The sequence below is a fragment of the Gracilinanus agilis genome, chromosome 2 (assembly GCF_016433145.1).
Source record: "Gracilinanus agilis isolate LMUSP501 chromosome 2, AgileGrace, whole genome shotgun sequence".
NCBI lineage: Eukaryota > Metazoa > Chordata > Mammalia > Didelphimorphia > Didelphidae > Gracilinanus > Gracilinanus agilis.
The window spans coordinates 642768779-642782092 of record NC_058131.1 but is presented as its reverse complement, the minus strand read 5'-3'; the positions used below and the strand labels follow the sequence as shown (position 1 = coordinate 642782092).

The following is a 13314-nucleotide window of genomic DNA, read 5'->3' as shown; positions in this document are numbered from 1 at the left end:
TATCTGGGGAAACGTTCAAGGCTTATTCTGGAATGTTTTTGTAAGATTCTAAGAGACGTTTATGTTCTGTTCCTAGGAAAGTTTCAGACCTCCTGTACCAAACCTCCATAAACCAAAAATCTTTAGGTCATTCTGACAGGCAGATGTTTCACCAATATACATATATTTTGACATATGAATCTAATTGCCTAATAGAACCCTCTCTATAAAAGCTTGCTTCTCTGTCATAATAAATGGAGTTTATGCATAACCCCTGTCTGGCCCTACTTTTCTATCTCCCCCTGTCTCTCTCTCTCTCTCTCTCCTCCTCCCTTTTTCTCTCAGTGTTGTAAAAGTAATAAGGCAAGAAATGTAAAAATAAATGGGGAAAACTATGCAAATAAAGGTTCAAAACTGTTCAGATACTTTTGATAGATGTAATCAAAAGTATCTTCAGTAATAAAGAGAAGTGAAGCTCATATGTGAACTTCTCTTCAGGGCTAGGCGCAAGGATGCTAAAGAGACTCTTGTTATAAAAAATAAACTATTTATTGAGAGTATATAAGGATAAAAAGGATTTCTAACTCTAAGGCAGTGGTTCCCAAACTTTTTTGGCCTACTGTCCCCTTTCCAGAAAAAATATTATTTAGCACCCCCTGGAAATTATGAAACTATTTATTGAACTCAGAATAGAATGTAATACAAAAAAAAGTGTGACCATCACCACCCCTCTGGATCGCTGCAGCACCCACCATGGGGTGGTAGCACCCACTTTGGGAATCACTGCTCTAAGGGATTCTAACTCCACCCAAATAAAACTCTGGTTCTGCAAGGAACTGCTTCTCCTGTTTTCACAGGCTACACTAATCCTTCCTGATCTAACCCAAATTTTTACTATTCTAAATAAAGTACCACGATTATCCTTATAATTCTTGACTTTGCCTTTAAGTTTTAAAAATAACAAATGCTAGCTGGTTGAGTCTCAACAAGAATCAAGTTTAGGACTCTGAGCCTTAACAGATTCAGAGTCCAAGCCAAAGACCAGATTTTTCTTTGGTCTTCTCAGAGTTAAAACAATCTATAAAAACAGTGATAGTCACTAGTATTTCCCAAGTTGGGAAAGGAAAACACTTAACTCTTTCAAGTCTTTCTCTTCTTTCCTTCTACCTCAGATAGTGAGATAGAGAGAAAAGAACTCACCTCCTCCAAGCTCCCAGAGTCTCTGTGTGAGACTCTGCCAACTGACAGGGAAAAACCATTAGACTTGAAGCTGACACTGGCTCAGCTGTTTGAAACTCCAATTCTTTCTCAAACCAGCTTCTCTACTTATCTCTAAACCAATAAAACAATACTTATTTTCTAATATCAACCTTATAATTTCAGAACCCTCATATCAACAGAATTGTTCTTTTTGGTGTTAAATTCAGAACAAAAAAATTTTTAAACCAGCGATTATTGGTAAAATTCATTATAGAATAGACAAGTCTGTAGGACAGCTTTCTTAAGTGCATAAAATGTTTTTTGATGGACAGAGCAAATGGTATTTCATAGTTTTTTTGGTATATAAGCAGAAGGTATATGCATTTTTTAAAAAATTTGGATTTATTTAAATAGACGATGAGGCTGATTAGCTAAAACTTTGCAACATACAAACAAAAATGACTAACCTGGCTGGCAGTATCATGAAGTTTCTCCTCAGTGATTTCCAAAACTGATGTGACATATTCTTCTTCAACAAGTTGTAATTTGGTTTCTTGTAAATTTTTTTGAGTGTCTTCAAGTGCTTTCTCCTTACATTGCAGGTCAGATTTACATTGTTCAAGTTCATTTTTTTTATCCACAAACAATTCTGTGACCTAAAAGTATCAACCAGACTATCAAGTAGCATAGTTTTTGGACAGCTAATTAGCAAGGATAGGTAATTACATTAATATGTATTAATATATATTTAAATCACCTACATATTAAGTCAAGACAAACACTGGGAACCACATAGATTCCCTAACATTTAAAAACAACTGATTTGCAATTAAATATTGGAAATGCTATTTTTTGTTTAAGGGACCATGAATTAGTTGGTATAACAAACTCCCATGTGAAGAAATTTCCTCTACAAATATACTTTATTTGCTAAGGACATTGAAAGGTTAATAACTAACTTGCCCAAGGCTACATGGCCAATAATTTTAAGTTGAATGTAGGTTATCTGACTGAGGCCAGCTGTCCATCCACTATACCATGATGCTTCGTATACTAAATTTTTAATAGTTTAAATAATAGTTCATAGATAATTATAAATAGTTAAATAAGTTTTTTTTAAATAATTAAAAGTATGAGCAGCTAATATAAAAAATAACTGGTTAGCCAGCCATATTAGTTCCCAGTCTCAGGCCCTTCTCTACTCCTATCCATCTTCCAGAAAAATGCCAAAGTAAATTTCACTTAGTGCAAAATTGACCATTTCATTCCCCTACTCAATCAAATACAGTAGCCCCCTATTACGGATATAATCTGAACTCCACTGGACTTTACAGATCATTACCACCCTGGCCCTAAGTCAAATCTTCCCAGCCTTATTGAACATACTCCCCCACTCTCCAGTACTCAACAATCTCTTCTTCTCTCTGTTCCACCTTATGACTGTAATAATAGTCTGTGCCTTTGTGTTTACTGTCCTCCATACTTGAAACCATCTCAAAGAATGCCTCTTTCCCAGGCAATATCTTCTACATGAGACTTTTCCTGATCAGCCTGACTCCTAGTAACCTCCTTCCAAACAACCTTATGTATCGAACTACTTTGCATATGCTTTAATAACTTATTTAAACACTTACCTTACATCTTATAATCATTATTGTGTATTAATTCCAAGGCAGAAGAATGGTAAGGCCTAAGCAATGGGGAATAAGTGACTTGCCCAGTGTTACATGGCTAGAAGTGTCTGAGGTCATATTTGAATCCAGGACTGTGAGGGCTTGGCTCCCAACCCACTAAGCCACCTAGATATTCCTATGTTTTAATTTATTAACTTTGTATTTTTGCTGTATATATTTTTACTTATTTGTTGACTCCCCCATTAGCATGTAAACTCCTTACAAGCAGATTGTTTCATTTTTTATACCTGTAACCATATTGCTTAGTACCAGTACTTAACAAATTTGTTGATTAATAACATAGTATTAGTGATTTAATAATTCTTCTTACAAAGGCAATTATATGTTCCTAGTCTTCAAAAGCAATTCTATCAACTACCTTAAAAGAAAGGTCTTCCCTCCTTGCTCATTCCCCTCCCAAATAAGGCAGATCAATAAAATAATTCTTAAATTACTAGTAGAATACATTCTCTTCTTCTTTTTTTTTTTTTAAACCTTTAACTTCTATGTATTGGCTCCTAGGTGGAAGAGTGGTAAGGGTGGGCAATGGGGGTCAAGTGACTTGTCCAGGGTCACACAGCCAGGAAGTGTCTGAGGCTGGATTTGAAATACATTCTCTTCTAAAGAAACTTCACTAAATAATTCTATTAGTGAAAAATAACACACAATAATTACTATTTTAGTTGATACCTGAAATGACCAAAAAACTAAAGAATAAAGTTTGACTTTTATGGACATAAGTATCTGGAAAATAATTCCACCTAAACAATATAATGGCTTAAAATTGCTATGGAGTAACAGAAAGAACACCCACAAGTCTAATTCTCATTGGGCTGGCAAAGACGATACTAGAACTTGGTGCCAATTCCTCCTCCTGTCTCACTAATGTGATAGTAAACAAAGGTGTAGTCTCTGGCCCTCTGATCTTCTCTCTATACATTTGTCTCTATACATTGCACTTTTCTTGGCTTTAATGATCACTTTTGTTAAGAATGTTTTTATTCCTAGCTGTTTCCCTCCAGTTCTAGCTCCAAATCTTTGAAGACATCTCCACTTAGATGTCCTGATGTTACTGTAAGTTAAAAATGCATAGTCAAATTCCTCTTTAGATCAGAGCTCTATTTGGCTGCTCTTTTTCTAAGACAATGGTATCATAGTTTTTCCACCATTAAAATGTTGAAATTATTCATTAACATCTCTCCCCACATCCATTTCAGACTTTCATTATAATTTTGAAATCCTTTGAAATCCTGCATACAGGTCAATCTACTATATGGATTTCCATGAGATCTGATCCCAGGTTTTTAGCTCTGTTGTAAGGGGCATTGACCCTTATTGGTTATTGGTATTGGTATTTCCAATACTTGTCAATGATGGACAGGTTCTTGAGTTTTACCACTGAGAAAAATGGCTGCTCAAGTTGTTGAAGAAACTCCTGGTCAGGCCAGTTCTATAAAACCTATTTATTTTAACTATTAAAATTTGTATAAAAGGGAAAGTAAGGGGAAAATAAGTATTGATAAGAAATATTCCCTACAACTAATGAATTCTAATCTATACTCCCCAATCCTTTCTCGCAAGAGAAGCCTTCTTAATCTCCAAATGGTAATCCTCCTTAATCTATACTATCTAACTAAAATATAAATTCTAATTTACTAAATCTATTTCCAAAAAATTATGAACTTAACGTTTATAGAGATTTGCCGATTCCTTTCTCTTCAGCCAAAGATCAAACTGCCTGTCAGTAACAAGCTGTTCTTCTAGCAGTTACCCTCTGGCACCACCAGAGGAGTTCTGAAGAACTGCTCAGTAACTCTCCTGCTCCCTGATCAAACACCTTTCCAACTCCTTTGAAATCAAGATGTTTCAAATCTTCCATAACTTCTTCAAGGCTGATCAGAGGAAAGCCAGGAACAACCAACCTCCAAGTCTCTGTCCCAGAAGTGGAGATAGTTTCTCAACTGATGCTCCCAAAACACACTGCAAAATTCTCTTTCTCTGACCTTGACAGAGTTCCATGGCAAATCTTAAAGTAACCCTAGGAAGTCTCAAATCACTTTTATAAACCCTATATCTGACTAAAATCTATTCTAAATTAATCTAATTACATTACAATTATCATTATAGCTCAATATACCAACAAATACACAAGGCTAGATTTTTCATAAAGAAAAAATTACTTAAGTCTTATGAATCTTTGAAGACTACCAAATATTTCAAGGGAAAAAAACGTTGATTTTAATTTTTTGAAAAAAAAATTGAAATACATTAACCTAGTGAAGAAAAGATTAGCATAATCTTCAAAGATCATTCTACAAATACTTCCCAAACAGAGAATGTGATGAAGAGGCATCTTTAGGAACAATATGGAGGATACTGAAATATCACAGTAGAAAACTAGCAGAATACACAAGACTAACCCAAAACCTGTGTTGAAAAACAGGACATAATAACAAGCAATATCAAGACTACAATATGGCACCTAAAATTTTTTTCTTTTAAATTTAAATGCCTCCATATTTGATTTAATTTTTTTTACTTAACTTTTATTTTCCTTTCAATTTATTTCCTCAAAAAACACTGATTTTGCAAACAGTTGTCATTTATATTTAGAACCTTTTCCTTTAAAATGTTGGCAACTTCTTCCTGGTAAAATGTATTTTTACACATATTTATACTTACCCTATTAAGCTCTTCTTCCAAAATACTAATTTTTTCAATATATTCTGCAATCTGCTCCTCTTGAAAAATTAATTTGCCATTCATAGCACTAAATAAAGTTTAAAATAAATATAATTTAAAAGTAGTGTTTTGGGGAACTAGGAAAAATATAAGTAAAATTTACTCTATCGGCATAATGTCATTAACATTATAAAAGGCTATAGAATCAAGGCACAATTTTTAAGACACTATATGATATACAAGTGTAGAGGATAATGTATCAAAAAAATTTTTTTAACTAAGCCAGTAATTGATTATTAGATCCTCTTCCATCATAGCACATGCATATGATGGCCTAAATGGTCATAAACCTAAATGGTCATAAAAATACTATTATCAGCATTAATAGTTAAATTGCTATACCTTTATGAAGTAAACGTTCTTTACATTGGCTATGAAGTTAATTTCTGTTAACTGAATCATTTCCCCACTAAATTCTATTATAAAATTCAACATACCACCCCCTACAGAAAAAGCTTAATTCTCAGAAATAATGAAAGCCATAAATATATATGTATACATATATATATTACAGCAAGTTATTATTCAAATATATAGCAAATATTCAAAATAAGTAAAAATACCACAATAAAGCCTAAAATGTTATGCCAGGTAGTGAATAATCCCCTGGGGATAAGATCTATATAAAAGACAAACTGAAAAAACATTGCTTGTATTGTCTGGCACTTTAAACTTAGTTTAGTCTTGACATTTTGTATTCCAAATTTATAATCTTTAGTAGAAGGGCTTCTTTTAAAGGGAAACTTTTTATCTTATTATTTCTTATTTATTCAAAAGACCTACCTATTAGTAATTAGACAAAAGCAGAACTAGAAAGGAATCTTTAAACATCATCTGATACAATCCTTTATTTTACAGATAAGGAAATGAATTCTGTTGGTGAGGTCTTTATATCATTTGTGAGTTGTACTAAGAACCAGCTATCAGGCAGAGCTAAAGGAGCAGAACCAGGAGAACATTATACACAGAGACAGATACACTGTGGCACAATTGAACATGATGAACTTCTCCACTAGCAGCAATGCAAGGACACAGGACAATTCTGAGGGACTTATGAGAAAGAATGCTATCCACATCCAGAGAAAGAACTGTGGGAGCAGAAATGCAGAAGAAAAACAACTGCTTGATCACATGGTCAATGGGGATATGATTGGGGATATAGATTCTAAATGATTGCTCTATTACAAATATTAATAAAATGGAAATAGGCTTTGATGACATCATAAGCAAATTAGTGTGGGATGTGGAAGGAAATTATTTGTCAGATCAATGGATAGTGGAAGAGTTCTTTACCAAACAAGAGACAGAGGATCATAGTAGGTAAAATGGTTAATTTTCTTTACAAAAACTGTTGGGAAAATTAGCTTTCAACCTCCTGTCTCCTGCCCTCACCATATGTTCAGTCCATTTCCCCTTCTTACCATAAAGTTTCTTTTCTTTTTCTTAAAATATATTTTATACACATGCATGCACCTTCACACATATATGCATGCACACAGATGTGTGTATAAACATTTGTATATATGTATGTGTATATGTATATTTTATTTCCCCCAATTACATGTAAAAATAATTTTTCAACATTCATTAAAAAAAATTTTTTTAGTTCCCAAATTCTCTTCCTTCCTACTCTCTCCTTCTCTCCCATCCCCCCTCTTCTAAGATAGTAAACACTATGTTACAGATTTTACATGTGCAATCATGTAAAATATCTCTCCGTATTAGACATTTTGTAGAAGAGATTTCAATAAAAAAAGGGAAAAAAAGAACAAAGTGAAACAGAGTATGTTTTAGTCTACATTCAAACTCCATAAGTTCTTTCTCTGAAGGCAGATGGCATTTTTTATCATGAAACTGTAGGACTGTCTTGGATCATCACATTACTGAGAACAATTAGGTCATTCACAGTTGTTCGTCAAAAAATACTACTGTTACTATGTAGAATATTTCTTCTGGTTCTGCTCACTTCACTTCATATCAATTCATGTAAGCCTTCCAAGGTTTTTCTGAAATCACCCTTTCTCATTAATATAATTTCTTATTAACACAATAGTATTCCATTACAATCATATACCACAATTTGTTCAGCCATTATCTACCTGATGGACAACCCCTCTATTTCCAATTCTTTGTAACCATAAAAAGAACTACTTTAAATAATTTGTACACAGGTCCTTTTCTCTCCCCACTACCCCCTCTCCCTCCCTCCTTGGGGATACAGACCTAGTAATAGTATTGTTGGATTAAAGAGTATGCACAGTTTTAGAGAACATTTTGGCATAGTTCTAAATTGCTCTACAGATACCAATTCCAACAACACTGTATTAGTATCCCAATTTTCCCACACCCCCTTCAACATTTATCATTTTCCTTTTCTGTCATATTAGCAATCAAATAGGTATGAGGTAGTATCTTAAAGTACTTTCAATTTGCATTTCTCTAATCAAGAGCATTTTTTTCATGACTATAGATGGCTTTGATTTCTTCATATGAAAAATGCCTGTTCATATCCTTTGACCATTTTATTAATAGAATGACTTAAATTTTTATACATTTGACTTAGTTCTATATATATTTGAGAAATGAGACCTTTATCAGACTCTTGCTATAAAATTCCCACCCCCAACCCCCCAGCTTTCTGCTTTCCTTCTAATCTTGGGTGTAATGGTTTTGTTTGTATAAAACTTTAAATTTAATATAATCAACATTATCCATGTTATATCTGATAATGCTTTCTTTTGTTGGGTCATAAATCCTTCCCTTAGACATAGATTTAACAAGTAAACTATTCCATGGTCCCCTACTCTGCTTATGGTATTATCCTTTATATCAAAATCTTGTGTCCATGTTGACCATATCTTCGTCTATGGTATGAGATGTTAAGTTTATCCCTAGTCTCTGCCATACCTATCATAGACTTTCTTGATGACATTTGTTACTTCTGTTATTTTCAGTTTCTCATTGGTTATATGTTGTAGCCTGCTCACACCCACCAGATATTACTCCATCACTTTCTAGGTGATATTCATTTTTATTCTACAAACGATTTCAATATCATATAGCAATACTATAAGAAAGTTTTAGATTGGCTTTACCTGTATACCAAAGAGATAAAAAAAAAAGATTTATATACAAATATATTTATTATCAGTTCTTTATTTGGTGGCAAAGAAATAGAAACTGAAGGGGGGTGTCCTGCAATTGTGAAATGGCTAAATTATGGTTTGTTATGAATATAATGGAATACTATAGTGCTATAAGAAATAATGCAAGAGACAGTTTCAAAGAAACCAGGGAAGACTTGTATAAAGTGATACAGAGTGAAGTGAGCACAGCAAGATTTATATATGTTCTGTTTTACAGAATTATAACATATCTAACAATAATATGCATAAATTGCATAAGGGTTGAAATACAATCCATTATTTTAACTTTTTAAAATTTGACAACCTAACCATCTAATTCACATCTCAGAACAATAATAGTTCTCATGAAAGGCTAATAACTGGCTTGAAGAATAGGAATGTCCTATATGACGACTTGAAAAACTTTCATATCTATTATTCAGTGAAAAGAAAATTTTCTCTTTTGGGAATAGCACAGAAAGAGTGCTATTTATTACTTACTATTTTAAATTGTTTTGTTTTTTTTAGTCACATATAATTTCCAGAGATAGCTCAATTCATCTGATTTAACATCATTCCTTCAGTCATCTCCAGAAAATAGTAAGCTAGCCCCTGAATGAAGACGTTTAGTCATGGGGAACTCATCAACTAAAAGCAACCCAATTCATTTTTGGATAGTTTTATTAGTTAAGTTTCCCCCCATTTATCAAGTAGAAATCAGTTTTTTTCTGGAAATATCCACCACTTGCTACTATTTATATAACCTGGATTCATGCAAAACAAGTCCAATAATTCCTTTACTACATTAAAAAAAAACCTTCATTTAAGTTGGCTTATAGCTACAAATACAAGTAAATGTTATATCCTGCTACTTTATATTTATAGTATTATAAATTTATAATCTGCATAATATATAACATAGCATTACAAACTTTATAATTACAACACTAGTGTCAACAGTTTTAAAGCTAAGGACTCACTTGTAGTTTTCATTGGAAATGTAGACTCCATTTTTCTCTCGGGCCGTAGCTAGATCTCGTTTCAGCCGTTCTATCTCTTCTGTATACTCCTGTAATAAAAATGTTTTTTAGGGCATCAATGTATTATCTATTTTAATTTTATGCTCACCTTTTCAAAAAGTCCAGAATTAGTGACTACAAAGATCAGGTAAAAAAACATTATTTACAATTCTGTTGTACATTGTTATTACACTAGTCAATCAATAAAGAATACAATCTCAAAAAAAAGTAGAATTCAAAGGAAAACACAGACCATCAATAGCTTTCAAAATTACCTTTTATTAGAACCCAAGAAATTAAAAGCATGAGTGCTTCTCATCTTCTTAAAATATTTATCATGTTCTTATCTGTATACCACATAATATAAAGTCAAATTCCTTCATTATTACATTATCTGAAATCTTTTCAGTTGTAAATTTATAAGCTATTTTACCTTCAGATATTTTATTATTGGTTGATAAGTTAAATATTAATATATTGAATCATTTTACATTTTAAGTGAAAACAAATGTGTAGCTATTATCAAAACCTTAAAATTTATACACATAAGACATCTAGAGCAATAAGAGATCCAGAATCAGACCTCTAAAGGGCAAGTTAGAAAGCAAGAGGCCTTGGCTTAGAAAATCTTATTATGGTAGCTTTAGTATTTTAAAAAGCCCCAACAAACCAAAATTTTAGCAAAAAATGTTCAATTTTTGAACTGCTATAAAGATCCAAATTAATTTACAAATGCTGGTCTAAATGATTCAGATAAGGTATCAATAAATCCTAGATGAGTTAAGAAATAAATTTCTTATCACTTTACTCCAGTAATATAAGGAATCCATGTAATCTAAGTAAAAATATACATTTGGAAGAGGAGTCTTCTGAGCTATGGAGGAAGATGCTGATAAAGAGATATGGTTTCCATTTAAGGCAATTTCCTATACATATTAGAAGTAAAAGAAGGTTAAGGAATCATAAGACTTGAAGGTGCTTTCTCCTAAGCCTAGATGTTATCTTTGGGTGAAATTCCTATTAGAAGATGCAAAGAAAAAAAGATGCTTATCTCAGCTAGAGGAGATATATGCCTTGATCAGACTAAGAATCATTACTTTTACTTCAATCAGACAGTCTAAAATAAGAGGTAACCTAGGAAAAGGTCCTTAACTTGAATAACTTGGCATTAGGCTCTAAAAGACCTCAGGAAAACATACTAGTAAATGTCCTGAGAATATACTATAAACATCCCTTCTACAACAAATTCTCTTTGTATATAACAGAATGAAAAACAAAACTTATTGCTGTGCAATTATAATGATCAAGCTTAGCATGAGAGAAGAAATGAGAAAAAGAATCTCCCTCTCTTCATGGCAAAGATGAAGAACTATGGACAAGGACAATGATATGTATTGTCTGACATGTATGGATGTGGATCTGTTTTTGTTCAAGAGTTTCCTCCCTCTCCCACTTTTCTTTTTAAATCTCCATTACAAGGGATGTATCCCTTGCTGGAAAGGGGAGAGGGAAGGATATAACTAAAGATGAATTTAATGTAAAAACAATTAATAGAAATGAGATAAATTTTTAAAGGACTGCTATAGAAAGGATTCTTTAACTATAAGTTGGGGATTAGATGTACCTGTGAAGGTCTCTTCCAGATTTACAATTCTATGATTCTAAATAAGAATAAAGCATATAGCTTCCGGGTTAAGATGGCGGCAGAGTAAGAAGTAGCTCTTAACCTCTCCTGACCGAAACACACAAAACTCCTCAAGGGGACATAAAAACAAGTCCAGACGAAGGGAGGAACCCCACAACAGGGCACAGCGTGGAAGGTACCTGGAATCGAGACATTTCCAGGCTATAAAGGGCTCTCACTAAATCACGGGCTGAGCAACCGCCCCACCCCCACCCCCTCCACACTCATCTATAGCTCCGAACCCAGCTAAAAAGAAATAGGGCAAGTTTGGGGCACCCATCGAGTCATCAGCAGCTCCGGGACCTGTTCCTGAGAGCAGCAAGACTTAGGACCCCATTAAGTCAAAAAACGCACGCGAAATCTGAGCGCGCGGGAGCAGGACGCTGGGCGCAAAGCACAGGCTGAGCAGAGGCGTGGATGGAGGCAGACACAACCAGGAACTAAAGCCTAAGTGGGGAACCAGTGCAGACGGGTATACGACTGTGGAAGCAGCGCCCTGAGACTTGTAAAGAAACCTCTGGCAGAGGATCAAGCAAGAGGGCCCACCAGGGGGCTTGACCTTGGAAAAAACCAGAACTCAGACCTCAGGAGCCAATAGATCGCGAACAGACACTGAGCGCGAGGATAAATCAGAGAAGCTGCTGGGCTAATGATGGCTACTCAGCATCAGGAAGTTCAGAAGAGAAAGAATAATAATAACAAGAAAAAGAAGTCTTTAACACTCGACAGCTTTTACACAGAGAAAATCCAGACAACCAAGCAAACAGAGGAGGAGAACAAACAAGCATCCGGACCCTCCTCAAATAAGGAAAACTCCTCACAAGCTATGGAAGAGTTCAAAACTGAGATTCTGAGGAAAATGGAAGAGATCTGGCAAGAAAATAACAGTTTAAAAGGTAGAATCTTGCAATTGGAAAGTGAGGCTCAGAAATCAAATGAACTGATAAGCAAATTGAACACCAGAAATGACAAGATTGAAAAGGAAAACCAAAAGATTATAGCCGATAACCAGTCCCTAAAGGCTAGAATCGAGCAATTAGAAGCTAATGATCTCTCAAGACAACAAGAACAAATAAAACAAAGTCAAAAGACTGAAAAAATAGAAGGAAATATGAAATATCTCAATGAGAGAGTGACAGACCAAGAAAACCGGTCTAGAAGAGACAATTTGAGAATAATTGGGCTTCCAGAAAAACCAGAAATTAATAAAAACCTGGACTCCGTACTAAAAGAAATTATTCAGCAAAATTGCCCTGAAGTCCTACAACAAGAGGGCAATATAGACATCGAAAGGATTCATAGAACACCCACTACATTCGACCCAGAGAAGAAATCGGTTAGAAATATTATTGCCAAATTCAAAAGCTTTCAAGCAAAAGAAAAAATCTTACAAGAAGCCAGAAAGAGACAATTCAAATATCAAGGAGCACCAATCAGGATCACAGAGGATCTGGCAGCCTCCACGCTAAAAGACCGTAAGGCTTGGAATACAATATTCAGAAAGGCAAGAGAGCTGGGCCTACAACCACGGATCAACTACCCATCAAAATTGACTATATATTTCCAAGGGAAAGTATGGGCATTCAACAAAATTGAAGAATTCCAGGTATTTGCACAAAAAAGACCAGGGCTAAATGGAAAGTTTGATATCGAACCACAAAAATCGAGAGAAACCTGAAAAGGTAAATAAGTTACAGAGGGAAAAGAAAGAAAACTTATAATTTTTAAATTTGCCTTTTTAAGGGCCTCAGTGAGATCTAATTATCTGTATTCCTATGTAGATAAATGTTATGTTTAATTCTCTGTAGTGAACTCTATTCACTATTATAATATTCACTATTATAGTAATCAGAAGAATAATTCACAGGGTGAGGGTGGAACACTAAATAATC

At 34.0% G+C, this 13314-nt stretch overlaps 1 protein-coding gene across 1 annotated transcript in view; it reads right to left on the bottom strand.

The window, feature by feature from the left end:
• Nucleotides 1–13314, bottom strand: part of KIF11 (kinesin family member 11) — a 62746-nt gene that overhangs the window by 25948 nt on the left and 23484 nt on the right. The window contains exons 11-13 of the mRNA XM_044662629.1: nt 9700–9788; nt 5535–5622; nt 1647–1835 (exon numbers count right to left, since the gene is read on the bottom strand). Coding sequence (XP_044518564.1) covers nt 1647–1835; nt 5535–5622; nt 9700–9788 — 366 coding nt within the window. The remainder of the gene's footprint in view (nt 1–1646; nt 1836–5534; nt 5623–9699; nt 9789–13314) is intronic.